This window comes from Arachis hypogaea, chromosome 6, assembly GCF_003086295.3.
Source record: "Arachis hypogaea cultivar Tifrunner chromosome 6, arahy.Tifrunner.gnm2.J5K5, whole genome shotgun sequence".
Classification (NCBI taxonomy): Eukaryota; Viridiplantae; Streptophyta; class Magnoliopsida; order Fabales; family Fabaceae; genus Arachis; species Arachis hypogaea.
Window position 1 is genome coordinate 92,848,937 of NC_092041.1, and position 19,551 is coordinate 92,868,487.

Here is a 19,551-nt window from a genome sequence, read left to right on the forward strand (position 1 = left end):
AATGTGAACAAGAAGTTTAAATCAATAAGAAAGAAAGCTAAAAGAAAATAAATGGGCTAAAGAAAAAGAAAGAAAGAAATAAATTCAAATTTAAATTCAGACACTCACATGCACTTATACTCTATAGTTTTTTTGGATGCCAGTTTGACTTAGAATTTTTAGAGTTTTAGTGTAATTTTAAAGTGTTTTCAATTGAAGTCTTTTAATTCTTCTTGACTTCTCGATTTATAGACAACAATGTTGGGGACTGAGTGTTTTTCTCTTTCTCACGATCTATCTTTAATTTTTCTTGGGTTCTTCTTGTCCACGATCTCACCTTGACCGGCCGCTAAAGATGTTAGTTTCCAAGTAACAGCCCCATGTTCTTTATTTACCATGAGCCAAATAATTTTCTCATGTATCGTTTAACAAAACTCTACTTGAGCCATTTTTGGCTCATATCATGCATGGTGTAATCGACATTTTAATTATTGTGGTCATTTCGTACAAGGCGTTGAAATTTTTCACTAACAAATTGCGCCTCAAAACTTATCGTTTCAGAAGTAAAATGATAAATTTTATTCAACATGTGCTAATTATGTGCTGCTTTTCAAATTTAGAATTTGAAAAGATAGTTACGCAGTTTTCGAAAGGGCGCGCACATTTTCCTAGGAATATGCAACGTCTCCTAGCCTCTTAATTAAACATTTTCAGAGAAGCTACTACTTATTTACTGCTTTCTCTTTTATTATTCACATTAAAAGAGAAAATCCCTCTTTCTTCAAAGCTTTTCTCACCATTTCCATGGATTCCCAATCTACTCAACAACAAAACGCCTCTTCGTCTGTTAATACTGCTTTTTTTACTTTTGCCATAGTTGTTGTGACTATCACCATTACTTTTACCACCGCTCCGGCGACCTTCGATGCTTCATCTTCTTCCATTCCAACCATTGTTTTTGCTACAACCACTTCTGTTCCTGGTATCGCAGCCACTGCTTAGTTCTTACCTCAACAACACAAGGAGGACAATGATGTTCAAATTGTAACCCCTCCTCCTCTAGTAGTTAGTGTGGCACAATTCTATAATGATGATGGTACCTTGAGAGCTTCCAATCCAAACGTTGAAACCACAAAACTTTACGGAGCCAGATATTCCTTCCTTTAATGCCTACTGGCATCTTGTATTCATTTTTAGGGTCACTCTCTACTAAAGAACAAATTGACTGTATTTCTTCTTTCTTTCCATCCCCTCCTGAACATCTTTTTATTTTCTATAAAAATATCAAGGCCTCTTATTTTGCCAATCAAGTTTATAGAACTGCTCTTCCCAAGGAGTCTAGTTCTCTTTTTTCGACTTGGATGTCGAAATTAGCTCCTACTTATAAATCTATATGGAAATAAGTAGAGATCACTTCTGTTATCAAACTAGCTACTTTCGATTTATCATACATTACACCCCTTTTAGGAGCTAGATTATACTTTTGGTGTCCTGCCACTAAAAATTTACTTTCCATATGGGATGATGAGACCCACTCTGATAGAAATGTATGCTTTAACTGGCATGCCTCCTGATGGGGAGTGTGTGTCATGGTCTACTGAATATCCTGATGATATTTTTTACATCAATTTTAACTCGAGTGCTATGTCGGATTTTATTCAAAACAACATGGGCTTCGATGATGATTCTACCACCGACAGCGAACAAGTATCCTTTTTGTTTTTATGGCTCAATGCTTTTGTTTTTTTATCCCACATCAATCCAGATCCAGAAAAATAATGATCTTCCTTTAGCCATCATGCTTCATCATAAAAAATACATTGACTTTACTTCTTTGATCTTAGGACAACTCTATGAAACTTTATCTCTGGTAGTTGGTGAGATTCATCAAGGAAAAACTTCTATTAAGTCTTTTGGTCAATTCTGAGTTGTGAACCTATCGTTAAAAGCTGTCCTTGAATCTCGACTTTCAACTTCATCCTCCAACATTCCAAAAACTCCCATTAATGGTATTTGACTCTCTCTCTCCTATCCTAGTTAAAACCAAAAACTTCCATTAATGGTATTTTCCTCTTCGCTAACAAAAAATCCAACAAGTCCTCACCTGCCTTTGGATAAATAGACCTTCTCCCTCAAACATGTCCAGTTTGAACTGTTCATACTTTCCAATGGGCTCGTCAGTAGTCATGTTGATCGAGAAAATCATTTCTTCTGTTTCAAGAAAGTTTGATGAGACCTAGAAAGGATCGGAATGCACTTTCAACTCATGTTGGTCTGCAAACTTTAATCGAGTATCCTCAATAGCCTTTTTTTTTCAAATCCCTGAAACGTATACAATTATTAGTATAATGATCAAGACATTGATGAAATTTACAAAACTTCTTATTCCTAATTTTAGAAATAGATGGCATTCTTTTTTCTTTGGGAAGCGCAAGTTGTTTATCTTTTAAAAGCATGTAAAGATTTTGTGCAGCTTTTGTTAAATCGAAGGAATAACTTCTTCCTCCTTGTAAAGGAGTTTTGTCTTTTGCTAGATTAAGAGATCAACACACATAAGGAGGTCCACCTTTTAATTTTGCAGTAAAAGCAGACTCATTATTCGACTCCTTTTCATTTATACAATCTACATAAGTCACTTATTTATTGAAGAAAGTCTTTCTTCTGCTCGACTCATGCTCTTCTTTTTCTTTATTTAATTTTTCAACCTTGTTGGACCCTGTTAGCCAACTGAACCAAGTCAAGAAACTGCTGGTTTACTAACTTCTTGCGAATATTGAAATCGAGACGATAGATTACCATCTTGACTACTTCAGCTTCAGGAAAAAGAGTGAAATACTTGTTCCTCATATTCTTGAATCGTATCAAGTAGTCATCAATTAATTCTACTGTTTTCCCTTTTTATTGTAAATTAATCAGATAAAGTTATTTTTAATTCTCCCCTCAAAAACTTATCATGAAAACTTCTTTCTAAATGAATCCAAATATGGATATCGAGTTAGGTTGTAAATTTGAAAACCAGGTAAACATATTTTTTGTGAGGGAATATGGAAAATATCTCATTTTTAGATATTCATTACCAACTAATTCTCCAATGTTGACCGTATAATGAGTTATATGCTCAACAGTTGATTCTCCACTCTCACCTGCAAATTTAGTGAGGTACTTTGGAATTGACTCCTTTGGGAAGTTCAGCTTGTAGAACATAGTCAGAAAAATGAGAAATAAAATAAGGTTGATTTGTTACTCCTATGTTAAATCCTACTCTGTTCAAAATTTGCTTTACAGCTTGGGTTATATTTTGACCATAAGCTTGAGCAGTATTATTTGCTCTCATCTCATTCAATACCCTATTTGGATCATCTCTCCTATTCAAAACTATTGAAGGATTATTTGCATGAATCTCGCCTATCGGAGGTACAAATGGTCGATTGATTGCCTTTGCAATATCATCGACCCATCGAGCTACTTGCTCTATTCTTGTATTATTATTTTCAATCATTGGATCTAAAATTGTAGTCATCTGGTGGGTAAGTATATTAACTATGTTTTGGTGACTATCTTTAATTTGTTGCCTGAATACAACTAAAGATTTGATTGTGTTAGGAGACATTGTTCTGACAGGAATCTATCTCAATATTTCTAAAAATATAGATCATGTCCCACATTTGTTTACAACCTGGAAGGGGCTGCCCCTGTGCCTTGTGTCAAAAAGAAGTTTGACAACATTACAGTGGGTTGTAAAGGCATAGGTATTGAGCATAAATATGGATGATTATTTATCAAGTATTGGTAGGCATTATAATTTACCATATTAAGACTGGAACTACTTGGTATATCTATTGGAGGGTATCTTGGAGGAGGTCTAGGGTTGTATAGAGAATTATTTCTTGTTGTATTTGCACCTCCTATGCCCCCAACATTAGGATTTTCCAAAGTTGGAGAATAGTTTAGTGGCAACCCATACAGAGACCATGTAGTAGCTGTAGTTGATGGGATTCCTTCTATTATTAGAGGATGCATCCAACGACTTATAGTTCCTACTGATGGGGCAGCTTCTGCCTTTGGACTGCTTATATGTTTTCCCAGCATCATTTTTGATATATTAGTAGAAGTGGAAGTCCTATCGGACATTATTAATTTATTACTGTGTAATCGCATGCAAGATTTGACACGTTTACTCAATTTCGATGTCCCGTTGGGCGTGCCAATTTATTTCGCTTGATTTTTGTCAATGTCAACACAAGTATCGACTCAAGCTTATATCAAAGATCACAATTCAGGAAACAGATACGACTCCTTTAAAGAGGAGGCTCGACCTGGGATTTTACTAAGCATGTCAAAGATACAAGAATTACTTCTGAAGTAACTATAGAAAGAAATAAATTAATAATCAAAATACTCAATGATTGGAACAAACAACGTGACTATAACATGGATAACAAAAGGGATCAATGAAAATGTGAACAAGAAATTTAAATTAATAAGAAAGAAAACTAAAAGAAATAAATGGACTAAAAAAAGAAAGAAATAAATAAATTCAAATTTGACTTCAGACACTCAAATGCACTTGCACTCCATAATCTTTTTAGATATAAGTGTGACTTGAAACTTTTTAGAGTTTCAGTGAAATTTTAAAGTGTTTTCAATTGAAGTTCCTTTAATTCTCCTTGACTTCTCTATTTATAGACAATAATACTGGATGATTGAGTTCTTTTCTCTTTCCCACGATCTAGCTTCAATTTCTCGAGTTCATCTTGTCTACGATCTTCCTTGACCACTAAGGACCTTAATTTTCAAGTAATAGCCTCACATTTTTTATTTATCATGAGCCAAATAATTTTTTCACGTGTCATTAACAAAATTCGATTTGAGCGATTTTCGACTCATATCATGCATAGTGTAATTGACATTTTAGTTATCATGGTGGATTCATACAAAGCGTCGAATTTTCGTACTAACATTAAATTATAATGTTATCCTTTTAAGCGTATTTAATTTTTTTGATACTTTTTTTCTAGTATGTTTTTTATATAGTATTATTTTCTAGTATTTTTTTAGTATACTATAATTTTTTTACTATTATTATTGGTTAATTTTTTATTTAATTTACTCTACCTAATGGGATCAATAATTTATATTATAAAAAAATAATAATAATAAACATAATACATAAGAACCACAATTTTAAAATTGTACGATATAAAGCTAAAAAGATAAAAAAAAATAATAAAATAAATAATAAAAAAAACTCATATAAATAGAAATAATAAAAACTCTATAAATAAAATAAGAATATGTATAAAAAGTAAAGTTGGTAAAAGAAAATAATTTTTTTTAGTGAATAGTTGAATACTAATAAGTAAAAGTAAAAACTAAAACTTTTTACTTCATGTGAACGTGGGTTAGAGTACCGAATCACATTTGTTTTCACAAAATAAAAAAAAATAACCAAATAAGAAATTGAAACGTTCAAAAAATTTGAACGTACTTTTCATATTTCAAACGCCAAATAAAACATACCCTTATAAGTCATAGATGTCTTCCTTTGATTTTTTTCCAAAATAAAATAAATAAATTTTTAAATCCTAAAACAAATTATTTACTCACCTACGTATTTTTTAGTTGCATGCAAATCAGAATATTTTTAGATGATCAATCCTGCTAAATAACGAATTAGGTGCGAGTCAAGTACAGTTAACTATTAGTTGGGTTATAAAAAAGTCCAGAAAATACTGAAAACAACGAAAACATGTAATTCACTCCAAAATGTCAATTTTACTACCACAGGAAAAAACAAAAACTATCTGAAACTCTAATCACTTCACTTCCTACTTCCACATCTTTCTTCCCAAAAAAAAAACTCCTTCTACAATGCTTCCCTCTGCCGTGCACGTGTTTCCTTCTGCCGTGTGTCTGCTTCCCTCCACTGCATCCTTCGCGTCCCTTCGCCACGTCGTTGCCCCTCTTTTGTGTGCCTCTTTTCGACGTGGTCAACCTCTCCATCGTGTTCGTCTTCCTTCACACAACCATGGGCGACAGAACCTTGAGCACCCTGCAAAGGAATACGATGTCATTTTTTATCGGTTTTGGATGTTATTTTGTTTATGGTTTTGGATGTTTTATTAGAACTTTAGATATTGGTAATTGTTATGTTTTGATTTTTTATGTTTCTTGATCTAAAATGAAAAAAGAAACATAAAAAAATATAATAAAAAACCATCTAAAATTAAATGATAAAAACATTCAAAATCATTGTAAAAATATATTGAAAATTAAAAAAAAATATCCAAAATGTAACAAAAAGAACATTTAAAATTATTGTACAAAAACTTCCAAAAGTGATCCGAAAAAGAGACGCATAAGAAAAAGAGAAGAGAAGTGAAAAAATAGGAGTGCTCATTTTTTTTAGCATAAAACTAAATTTTAAAATTTTAAAATTTTAAAATCGGAATTTTTAAAAAAATTAATTGCTTGGCTGCATATAAATTAGAGTTAGTTTCTAGATTTTCCCTTAGATAATTTACATGCAAATTGGTGTACTCCTCTCCGATTTTGCACACAAATCCGGATATCCCTCCCCGATTTATGTGCGTATGAATTTTAATTTCCTTTGTTTCTCTCGTGTTGCGTTTGTTCTTTCAACATTAGGGGCAGAGAGAAAAAGAAGCAACATAGGTGCAATCATTATAAGAGTAGACTCATTCACTTACCCATCCAACACATCCCCATTTGTATGTCAATAGGTTTAGCAATTTTAATATTTTATAGAGAAGCTAATGCTTCAAGGTCTTTCGTATTTTTGGGTATTCCATCTAGTTCAAAGAATTTTTTTTTAATTTATAAAAAAAAAATTGCCGTGTTCACTTATTAAAATATGAAGCATAATATATGACCCGAAGGTACACAAACATTGTTCAGTGTTAAATATTCTGGCATGAATCCACTATCTCAATACAATCACTCCTATGCATACCTCGAATGATAATACTAACAACTCTCCCATAAACTACATAAGATTACGTTGTAGAATATTTCTGTACATTCTCATACATATCAGCCAGAGTCTTGGAATACCTACGTTACCTAACCAATATGGCCAATATTATAGGCAGCAAAATGCTTACCATGCATCAAGGCCTGAGAGAAAGCAAATTGCCTATATTTAGGGTCAGTGAAGTGCAGACACAATTGGCACAAGCTGGAGACGAATTCAACGAGGCCAAGCGGATTTGAGAACAGGCATGAAGTGTTTGGAGGTTGGATTAGCAAGGAGTTGTAATTAGACCCCACCATAACCACCAACAGAATAGCACACAATTCCGTCGATTTTTCTTTTCTTCTTCTCAGAGGGGCTCTCTGTGTTCGTTCTGGTTATCTCCATCAATTTCGTCTGGCAGACTGGATCTTTGGATATATGTTCGGAAATCTTCATCAACTTCGTTGGGCGAACTGGGATCTTCGGATACATGTCCTGAAATTTCCAGAGACTCGTGTGCATACCACCCCCCAACTGATCTAAAACCTTGTACAGACTCAAACCTGTGCTCAGGAGTGTGCTGCTGATTGAATCGGCCTGGTAGCTTTGAATGCGTTTTATGGCAATCACCGCAAAGATCAAAACCAATTTCTTCCTTACAGTCAATGCATTTGTATCTCTCCCCAATTATCGGATACATCTGTAAAGACAATCCACAATCATTACAGTGACACATCAGAAAACTACTAAAAGGAAATCATTAAAACATGAAGAAATACATCACATTCAGCGAAAAGAGGAATCTCAGAAAGATCATATCTTGACATCGATGGATAATACATAAAGTTAACTTGTGCTCCTGCTTATTCTATAATGCAACGAGGAACCCAAGGTTTTTAGTTGAAATGGAAAAACAATAGGATGATTATATTGTCTATTTTATATCTTGTTACACAGGATTCATGATAACATGAACTATTATATAATACACCCTCAGTTTTTACAACCCTGATGATGATTATATCACATCAATGTTGTGAACTATGCTTGGATTAAAAGAAAGAAGAGTTGTCTAATTTATTTTTATTATAATTTTGGCAGAAAAAAGGCTCTAGAAAACTAGACCCAAAACCAACCACATCAGTCGATAGAGAGAAGGCAGCAAAAAGGGCAAAAAAAAAAAACAATTAGAAAGAAATAAAAAAAAAGGGGCATTATGCCCTGTGCCACTCAATCGAGAACCAATGGTATAAATAGAGGGGCTATCATGGTCATGCCAGACACGAGTCTGCCATGGTGCCACCACCTTTGCTAGCAGTGTGCAAGACAAAGGGGACATAGACGGTGGCTATCAATGTGGCTTTTTGAGCAAGAACGACGCATTGGTGCTCTACAGCAATAATCCCTAGCTGCAGCTGTAGGTTTTGAGATGATGTGGTGGTAGAAATGGTGGTGGCAAGGAAAGTGACACGCTTGTGTGTGATGGTGCATGGTGATTATGATCAAAGGTACATGTTAAATGGAGGCTGTGATAGGGATGCTTGTGGGCAACATTAATGTGAGTGATGACAGTATCGCTGATTTGCATTAACTATGTACGTGATGCGGTTTATGCTTATGAAAATGAAGTGCTCAGTGTAAACTAATAACATGGAGCAATGTTAGATAGATAAAGACACCAATATCCACACACTCAAAAGAACATGAGACCCACTAGAATTTTCATCCTATCATTCTTTTATCTCTTAACTCCGCCTATGTTACACCTATGGTACATAGCTGGTCCCAAGTCCGGATAAAAGAGAAGGGTTGTGTTAGGCTTTCGACAACCAACATAAAATTTAGTCGAATATTCATCACATGAATAAAAGACATTATTGCGCTAAAGCTAGATCGTTGCCCGGAAGCAACGCGCTGTATAGCTCGAGTATAGTGTCAAATGAGCAAGAGCCGCTACATCGGTTCCCGGGTGTAGTGTTAAATGAGCAAGGATTACCGCGTTTTCGTGAACACATGAAGGTAAATAAGCTAGTTCACAAAGAAAGGGGTAAAGGTCGGAACAACAGAAAGTTGAGATTTGGAACATGAAACATAGACACTCTAATAGGAAAATCTATGGAGGTGGTGGATACCATGACAAGGAGGAAGATTAAAATTATGTGCCTACAAGAAACAAAATGGGTGGGCGCAAAGGCTAGAGAGTTGGATACCTCAGGGTTCAAACTTTAGTATACAGGAAATGTGAAAAACAGGAATGGAGTAGGTATTATCGTGGATAAACAGTGGAAGAAGGATGTAGTGCATGTCAAGAAGGTGGATGATCGGATCATCTCTATTAAACTTGTGATGGAAGGAGGTACTTTTCATGTAATTAACGCCTATGCATCACAAGTGAGTTCGGACAAACAACACAAGATAAAGTTTTGGGAGGATCTAGAGAGTTTGGTCCAAGACATATTTTCGAGAGATAAGATTTTCTTAAGAAGAGATTTAAATGGTCATACTAGAAGAGAAATGACTGGGTAAGAAAGTATTCACGGAGGCCATGGTTTCAAGGTGGTTAATACCGAAGGTAAAACTATTTTGGACTTCTCCTCAACCTTTGACATTCTCATCACAAATACATGTTTTAAAAAGAGAGACGAACATCTTTTAACCTATAGGAGTGGCATGACAAGCTCTCAAATCGACTTTTTCTTGTTGAGGAGAGTTGACCAGAATTTTTACATTAATTGAAAAATTATTACGGGAGAGAGTTTAATAACACATAGGATGCTCGTCATGAATTATCGAGTTGAGCAAAAGTTGAGAAAAAGATATCATACGAAGAACTCAAGGACGAGGTGGTAACGAATGAAAAGTGAGGAACAAAGAAGCTTTCTAAAATGGATAAGAGAAGAGACAAAGTGGGAAGGAGATGGAAGCACAGAAAAGATGTGGAAGGAAATGACAGAAGTAATTAGAAGAACAGCAAAAGAAGATTTTGGTGAATCTAGAGGGATAGAATCAAGAGACAAGGAGTCATGGTGGTGGAATGCGAGAGTACAAGAAAAGATAAAAGCAAAAAGTGAGTGCTTTAAAGAGTGGTATTTGTCCCGCAATGCAGATAACTGGAAAAATACAAGACATCTAAGAAAGAGACAAAAGTGACTATAAGTGAAACAAAAACAAAAGCATATGATGGTCTCTACCAATCTTTAGACACCAAGGAAGGAAAAAAAAGTATATATAGAATCGTAAAGAATCGTAAAAGAAGAACAAGAGACTTGGAGCAGGTTAAATGTATAGAGAATAAAAACGGAAAAAATTTGGCTCAAGATGAGAAGATCAATGAAAGGTGGAAGAGCTACTTGTATGAGTTATTTAATGAAGAACAGAAAACTCTTCCAAGCCTTGGTCGGTTATACACGAGGGAAGAAGATTAAAACTTCGACTACTATCGAAGGATTCGAGATTTCGAGGTAAAAAAGGCTCTAAAGCAAATGAAAAATGGCAGGACAATAAGACCCAATAATATTCCGATTGAAGTTTGGAAGTGCCTTGAAGAGAAAGGCATCAGTTGATTAACCAAACTTTTTAATGAGATTTTAAGGTAAAAAAAGAATGTCAAATGAGTGGCGAAAGAGCACCTTGGTACCTATCTACAAGAATAAAGAGAATATACAAAGTTTGAAAACTATAGAAAGATCAAACTTAGGAACCATACCATGAAGTTATGGAAAAGGGTGATAAAACGGATGTTGAGACGAGACACAAGTAACAGAGAACCAATTTAAGTTTATGTCAGGCAGATCCACCACCGAAACTACATACCTGTTAAGAAGGATGATGAAGAGATATCGTAGTAATAAAAGGGATATACATAGTGTTTATTGATTTGGAAAAAGCGTATGATAAAGTACCAAGGAAAGTCTTATGGAAGGTTTTGGAAAGAAAGAGAGTAAGGATTGCATATATTCGCGCAATTAAAGACATGTATGATGGGACTACAACTAGCGTGAAGACTCAAGGTGGTATGACAGAGAAATTTTTTATTGGTATTAGAATACACCAGAGATCATCCTTAAGTCTGTACCTTTTTACATTAGTCTTGGATGTACTCACAGAATATATCCAAAAACCTGTGTCATGGTACATGCTTTTTGCCGAAGATATTGTCCTTATAGAAGAGTCAATGGAAGACCTAAATAAGAAGCTAAATTTATAAAGAGAAGCTCTAAAAGTGTATGGTTTGTGCATAAGCCATAAGCCATAGTAAGACGGAATATCTGAAATATAAGTTCGACAACCGAAGAAAAACTCCTAATATAGAAGTGAAGATTGGAGAACACATCCTACGAAAAGTTAAAAGTTTTAAGTATCTTGGGTGCATCATCAGGATAATGAAGAGATTGAACAGGATGTAAATCATAGGATCCAAACAGGTTGGTCAAAATAACGAAGTGCGTCTGATTTTATATGTGACAAAAAAGTGCCTTTAAAACTTAAAGACAAATTCTATCGCACTACTATCACACCGGCTATACTTTATGGTACAAAGGGTTGGGCGACCAAAGGGGAACACGAACATAAGTGTGACAAAGATGAAGATGTTGAGATGAATGAGTGGTCATACGCGTTTGGATAAAATAAGAAACGAAAATACAAGAAAGAGTTTGAATAGCATCTATTATGAAAAAGATGATAGAATCGCGTCTCAAATGGTTTGGACATGTGAGAAAAAGACCGACAGAGCACCCAATTAACAGGGTGGATGAGATAGAAGATGAACAAGGGGTGAAAGACAAAGGAAGTCCTAGAAAGACCATTCATGAGGTGGTCAAACGAGATCTACATGTAAATAGTTTCTCTGTTGACATGATACATGATAGAACTCAATGACGTCGTTTGATCCATGTAGTCAACCCCACCTAGTGGAACAAAGCTTTGTTATTGTATTCTTTTCTCTCTTCTATCTACAAGACTGCATTTGGAAGGGAGATTGAGATTGAGACTGGGAGATAGGGAGATTGAGATTGAGACTAGGAGATAGAGACAGAGACACTGAAACTAAATTAAGTATTTATATTGTGTTTGGTGTAAAATATATTAGACTGAGTTATATCTCAATATTATGTTTAGTTTAAGATAAATATAGAGATTAAAAGGTAAATTTGAAATTTGAAAAGTTAAATGAAGGTATTTTTGAGAAAATTGTTATTAAAGTTTCAGTTTCTGTCTTCAAAAATTTCAATCTCTTGTGTCCCCATTTTTTAGAGGTACTGAATTTGTGTTTTAGAATTGAAATTTTAGTTCCAGACTCTAACTACCGAACATAATACCGAGTCTCAATCCCCCAGTCTCAATATCAGTCTCTGAAAACAAATGCTACCTAAGTTATACACTAAACATGGGTTCAAATATCTTTTCCTAATATCTGGATGATTCGGTGTGCATGCATCAGCTTATGTTATAGCTTTAGTCTGTGTGTGCGTTTGAATAGATGATAAGGTGTGACTGATCCAAAGATTGAGAAAATCTAAGACCTTTTGAAAAGGTGGTTATGGAGTTCAAACTAAAAAGCTGTTACAAACATACCTACTAAATTTATAAAAATATGAGCTAGTTTCAAAGATAGAAAGGGGCGGAATTGGAAAAGAGCATGTTAATAATAGAGCAAAACAAAACCTAAAACAAAATGTAAGATATTAGGAGATTTCATTTTACCCCACAAAAATCACATCCAACTCCTATGTGAATTCTTGATGGAAGACCAGACAATTCTGCTTCACCATTTCCTGATGAACCTGAAAGCAGACAATACATAGTAACGCTGTCACAAATATATCAAATAAATACCAAGATACATCATGAGTTAACCACTGTTCTAAAATTTGATCTATTTCCTTTCATTTCCAAGAAATTCTCATACACGTAATTTTCTGTCCAAAAAACTACTAAAGTTGTTAAATGTGTGTGAGCCTGAAAGATGGACAATGAACATTATTACACTACTATTTATTGAAATTTAAATGATAATTAGAAGAATAGGATAAATGATCATTTAACTCTACATTATTTGGTCATTGAAGATCAAGTTTTATAAGCTATTTAGCTCAAAAGTTTAAACTACTAAGCAAAGGCACACAAATGGTTTTGTCTCGGTGAGTATATTATCTTACACCTGCGCAATATTATCTAACAAATGGTGTTGTTTATTTTTGGTTGAAATGCGTGGTAAATATGGTAGACTACATAGGGAAATATTGCTCTTTGCAGCTTGCTGAAGAGTGATGAATTAGACAGATTAAAATTAGTATTTCAACTTGTACCTAAAAGACAACAAAAATTTATTGGTAGGCTTTTCCACCAAAGACTTACTACTTTTAATTAAATCTCACATAATGTCATCTAAGAATTTCGTAAGTTGAATAGAAATCAATAATCGAAGCTTTGTTGAGCTCCTTGTAGCAACAAAATTAAGAAAAATTGCATCTTCTTCTTATTATCACTTAAACAGTGAGTGTTGCTCTGAGAAATAACTGATTTTGATCTTTAAAAAAATCATCAAACCTTAAGCCCCCTCTGAATGGAGACAAATTAAAGACAAGAAAGATAAGCGTAAGTTATTAAACAAGAAAGGAGATAAGTCTAACTTAGCGTCTAGGCAAACCTTAGGGAAAATCTGATAGAAAACAGGCCTCATGATGGCCCTTTGATTAGCTAGGATTAGAAAGGAATAAGGAGTTAGGAAGCTATGCATTGGTATCAAAGGAATTGCGAGAAGGGTTTCACAAATACCCTCATGAATTGTAGTTTATTGTTCTTGTGCTAAGCTCCTTGATCCAGAGCACTCTAGTAATGCACAGATGTTGTGTCTCCCACTCTCCCTTCAGTTCTTCAATATCTACATCACCTGTTCTACTCCCAACCAAGTCACTAACCCCACATCATCATCACCATGCATGTCTTATCCCCAATCCGCTAGAACCTCAACCATCACCATCCTCACGCCACTACATTTACTTGCAACACCTTCACCGCACTACCATAGTCATCCCTCTCAACCCCACCTCCACCTCCACCTCACATGTGCATCTACCATATCCCTCACTTCACAGTTGCTGCCGGTGCGTCACTTTCACCACTATCACGATCACACCGGCGCCCCCTTCTCCACTCCCATCCACCTTCACCCCACCAAAGCCGCATCACCATCAACCCCACACTCACCCTCACCATTCGCCACTCACCTCCATGATTCGTGATCTGTAAGTTGTAAACTTGTAATAAGCTAGATCTAGTTGGTGGTGATGGCCGAATGGTTGTCGTCGTTGTTGTTTGAAGGGAAGAAGATGAAGAGAGAAGAAGATGTTGGTGATGGTGGTTGTGGCTTGGTGGCAGTGGCAGTTGGGGTCCCGTGAGAGAAGAAAGAGGTGATGGTGGTGGAGATCGAAGGGAACGAGAAAGGAGAGGATGAGAGAGTGGAGGAAAGAGTGGCAGTGCAGGTTGAGGTATTGTAGTTGATGTTAATAATGATGAAGGACCTAAAGAAGGACCTAACTCTAAACGGATTTATTGAAAATTTTTAGTCATATGTAGAGCTCAATACATGTTTGATCCATATAGTTAACTCACCTAGTAGGATAAGACTTGGTTATTTCTGTTTCAATTTGATTTCTTATAGTAAAAAAAAAATCATCTTTTTAGTATTGCCAGTTTCTATTAATTACAATTATTTCTCTCCCAGTGGTTTGACTCAGAATTGCATGATTCCAAAAATGTTTACAAAAGAATAAAAAGTAGGGAAAAAATACTTACAAGATGAGATCTTAGGTTTGACTTTGACTTGGCTAAATTGAGAAGCATCTCTTCGCTTTGCATATTCTTCTGGAAATTGTTCCTTCAAAAAGTGATCAAGGGCCAAGCAAACTTTTGGAAATCCTCTTGGATGCAAACTTTGACAAATTTGGCATTTAAGCACCTGATCGTCTATGTTCATCATGCAAACTTCACAGAATACTGTACAAAATGAGCAAAAAGTGAATAAGCATATGTAATTAACTTTTCTGCTACTGATGACCTTAATTCATTATAAATGGAAGAAAACATTTAATGCATCGAGTACCATGACCACAATTAAGAACAATAGGATGAAAGAGCAATTGCTTGCACTTTGTACAAGTCACATCTGCAATTGTTATTTTCTGTTGCTGATTGTGCTTGTCATTCTCGGGTACTTTTTTTCCTGCAATGGAAGTTGTTCCCATAACCTCAGGCATTCTATTGGATGTGTCTTCATAAATGATGGCACCTTCTTTTCCTTCATGATTGGAAGAGCCTGATTGTTCCTTACATTCACAAGTTTCCAAGTTGCTTGAGTTGGATGAGGGATCTTTAGTAGCGGTAGAATGTGAACTCTCAGGATTATCAATTTTAGCTTGTGATCCACATATATCATCATCAAATTGAGGGGAGAAATATCCCAATTCCTTTTCTTCCTCTGAAACACAAGAAGAATTAGTATGGTCAAACTCAAACTTTACACAACAAAGTAGACAGAAAGATATTTCTCTTTCATGATAAATGCAATTTTAAATGACAGTTGCATCAAGATGGAGGAAGAAGAGATGGAATTAGAAAAGCAGGGAAAGAAAATTCACATATTAAAGTTAAGGTTAAGGTTAAAGTTGTCTATACTTATTTTTGCATAATCTGCATGGGTACTTAGTTATCATGTTCTCTTCATAAACATATAGTGGGTTTAGAACTTTCCTTGTGCTCTGCCCAAAAGAAAAGACCTCCTAAATACTCCAATCAATAAATTCTGAATGCAAGGGAAGAGGCTATCATTTTTATCCCAAAATGAAAACAGAATGCAAAACAGCCAAGCAGTAATAAGAAAAGTATCGCTCAATCCACTCATCAGTCAAAGTCTTGTGATGATAAACATAAGAAATCTTCTTCCAAAGTTTGCAAAAGGCAACTACAACAGTGTAGCAAGCAATTACAATTTACAACAGCATTCAGCAAGGTACACTATTGCAGTGGAACTTCCATAGCCCATATAACATACATTTTTTTTATTTTCGTTCATTGTTTGCTACGCTGTAATGTCTAGCTTATCACAATAGGTTAGGATTAGATTAAATCAAGGGCTTAAGGTGTTGCCACCTGAGTGCATATCTAAAACGGAAACATCAGATAGTGTAGTTCTAGAAAGTAATGTACCTTAAATCTAGCCAGTCATAATCATGTAACCACAAATCGAATATATAAATTGCGCTTAGAGTTTAAATTGGCTAATCTGTATAAGCCTATAAGGCTCATGACACTTATATTTGTGAATATGCTGATAGAGAAGTATTTAGAAAAAGAAACATACCAAGCACCTGATGTAACCTCCTCTTGTAAGCATCAGGATACAGCTTAAGAAGCAAAAAGTGAAGCATTTGACAGATTGTTGGAAAGTGATAGTATGATTGTCTACAAATCGGACAATGAGACTCGCGTATAACATCCATTGATTTATGGACGCACCAGAAACAAGATAGATGACCACACGCTGTGAACAGGGGTGAAAAAATCAATAAAAATGTGAAAATCTATCACATAAAATTACCAAAACCTTAAATGTAGCTTTAGAAATTGATGCATCATTACCGAGTACAATGGGCTTGTGCAACAGTTCTCTGCATTATAGAAGCAAATTCAAATAGTGCAATTTGATAAAGAAAATAGAACTAAGACATCATAGACCAACTTAATGCAAAGTCAAAACAATCCAGCGTTTCTAGACAGGAAAATGCTATGATGCACCAAGATAAACTTGGTATATCGTAAAACTAAGATAAATAACACAATGGTATATATCTTAGCACATAACTTATAACCAATAACTTTTATTAGATCTTCAACATTGAGATCATCTTGGTTCATCATACACTAAGTTTAACTTGGTGCATTTATGTTGTTCCTAAATGGAAGAAAAACCAAGATTCAAAGTCCAAATAATTCAGCCAAATCATCGAAACCTTCCACGGTATAATGAAGCTGCAAGAAGCATACATTGGTCAAACTTAAACTGCAATAATACATTGACTTTTTTTCTTTTTCTTTTGGGGGTAAATAACAATAAAATCATCACTATAACTTATCAAAATATAGACTAACCTTTGTTCTTATTCTTATTCTAATAAATAGGGTTTAATTACTACCATCGATCGAATTTTGAGATAATACAAATGCACTTGTACAGAATCCAGTTCCTTAAAATAATCTTACTCCAAATCGTTAACATCAACTAAACTTTAAAATCAGAAATTACAAAAAATATGAATGGAAAAAAAATGCCGAGAAAACAAAGCTTTCGATTACGAACAAGCTTTCAATTAAAATAAGGAGTAAAAACAAATCAACTTGGACAGACCACAAAAATGAGGATTAATAATGAAATAAACAAATAACAATAATCATAATAATATGAATAAAGAAAAGAGGGTGTTACAGGCAAACACAGCAAACAAAGGAATCAGAGATTTCGTCTTCATGTTGCTCGCTTTCCTTAATGGCTGCGTTGGCTTCCATTCTCGTAAGATCGATAAACAGAGAAGGAATGGATTTAGATTAATAAAAGGTTCCACTTTGTTATTTATTTTCGATAATTAATAATAGTGGATGTTAGAAGAGGTATCTAGTTCTTAGTATCTTACGGCCTTCAGAATTTCATATCACAGGCGTATGTTGTTGGCGGCCCAATTAGATTGTAGGATTTTTTTTTTCTTCTATTATAAAATAAAATAAAAATTTAATTTCTATAACAAATAAGTGTAATAATTCGTGTCATGATAAAATAGAAATTATAATTTTAAATTATATTAAAATTAATTTAAATTATAATTATTTAATTAATAAAAAGATAACATGTCATGCATTGTTTGTTTTTTCTTAATCTGGTATTAAGTGTATCAACTCTAATGTAGTTATTAATCGTTTTTATTAACATACTTGTTCATACCCTGATCCAATAATAAAGGCCCAGGTCCAAACGAAAGGCCTAGTCCAAAGGATTGAGCCTTGCTGAGCACCGACCTTCGTACTGAGAAGTCGGTCTTGACTACGATTCACTCTAAAGAAGTCGGGACGGAGAATAGTTGGCAGATCAACATCAATTCAAACAAGTAACTGCCCCTAAAATCTCTCTAACCACTTATAGGAGCCGTATCTTAACCTCCCTAAGATAAAGGGACGGTTATCACCCTAAAAGGGTGGCACTACTTCAGCGGTGGTTATTGGCTCACCACTATAAATACACTGACACTCTTCAGGTATCTCTAAGCCCAATACATTCTAGACCTGCTCACACCCTTGCTAACTTAGGCATCGGAGTGTCTTTGCAGGTACCGCCCCACATTCACTCACGTACACAAGTCGGAAGGAGGCTTAGGCGCACAAACCTGCTCGGAGGCCTCCCTCTGCTGACGATCGGGCCGGCCAATACAGTCCAGTCCATTAATCTCCAGTTACCCACCGTAACATTGGCGCCGTTGCCGGGGAACCGAGAGATCAACCAGTGATGGCGGACAGATTCCCTGAGGAAGGACATGTGGAGACAGATTCTGAACAAGAGAATCAGGAAACTGGAAACAATAACCCAGATATGGTCCTCCACCAGGAAATCAGCGACCGTCACAGGGAAGGCACCTCTGGAGTAAAAAATCCAAAGGTAAATTCCTCAGAAGGCCGCGAATCAGAAAAGGATGAACCATCCCATGCAACCGAACTCATGGGATTGGTCCACGTCCACCAAAACCGTTTGGAGCAGTTAGAACAGGAACGGGAGCGACAAAGGGAGATTGAGAAGAACCTAAAAGAGGAAACGGAACGACGGAAAGAGTTAGAAAGAAAACTCTTGAAGTTGGAATCCTCCCTCAAAGGTCGGAACTCCCGCGACGAGCGTGAAGAAACGCCCTTAGGAGGGGAGGATCCCTTCAGCGAGGATATAATGAGGGCAAAAGTTCCGAGGAACTTCAAAAGCCCGGACATGGACTCCTATGACGGAACCACGGATCCGAAGCATCACCTAAGCAATTTCAAAAGTCGGATGTACCTGGCTGATGCTTCTGACGCAACACGCTGCAAAGCCTTTCCGACCACTCTGTCAAAGGCAGCAATGAAGTGGTTCAAGGGCCTCCCTCCAAGGTCAATCACTAGCTTTGAAGACCTATCAAGGAAGTTCTTGATGAGGTTCTCTATCCAGAAAGACAAAGTGAAACATGCACCAAGCCTCCTAGGAGTAAAGCAGGAGGTCGGAGAGTCCCTACGAGCCTATATGGAAAGGTTCAACAAAGCATGTTTGGAGATTCAAGACCTGCCCACCGAGGCAGTAATAATGGGGTTAGTCAATGGGCTTAGAGAAGGTCCCTTCTCGCAGTCCATATCCAAAAGACACCCCATCTCCTTGAGTGATGTGCAGGAAAGAGCTGAAAAGTACATCAACATGGAGGAAAATGCTAAGCTGAGAGACCTAAGTTGGCGACCTGGGCACCCTCCCTCAATAAAAGAGAGGGAGAGGGAGACCAAGAAGAAGGAAGAACTCGGTCTCGACAGGCCAAGGA

General features: G+C 35.7%; 1 protein-coding gene across 1 annotated transcript; it reads right to left on the bottom strand.

Moving 5' to 3' along the window:
* Positions 1–6,843: 6,843 nt before the first annotated feature.
* LOC112696957 (E3 ubiquitin-protein ligase PRT1) lies at positions 6,844–17,694 on the bottom strand. The gene is made up of 7 exons (XM_025749918.3): positions 17,442–17,694; positions 16,598–16,626; positions 16,320–16,499; positions 15,063–15,437; positions 14,756–14,956; positions 12,662–12,741; positions 6,844–7,655 (listed from the first exon to the last, which is right to left on the bottom strand). Exons 1-7 carry the CDS (start codon positions 17,519–17,521, stop codon positions 7,323–7,325), a joined length of 1,278 nt encoding a protein of 425 aa, XP_025605703.1. The 5' UTR covers positions 17,522–17,694; the 3' UTR covers positions 6,844–7,322.
* Positions 17,695–19,551: the final 1,857 nt, after the last annotated feature.

Bases quoted from the DNA above. Each gene is read 5' to 3' on its own strand.
- LOC112696957 (XM_025749918.3), bottom strand. From the start codon at position 17,521: ATGGAAGCCAACGCAGCCATTAAGGAAAGCGAGCAACATGAAGACGAA. The intron at 16,500-16,597 runs GTAATGATGCAT...CCCTGTTCACAG, and splicing joins GCACAAGCCCATTGTACTCG to CGTGTGGTCATCTATCTTGT. The intron at 15,438-16,319 runs GTATGTTTCTTT...CTTGTGTTTCAG, and splicing joins GAGGTTACATCAGGTGCTTG to AGGAAGAAAAGGAATTGGGA.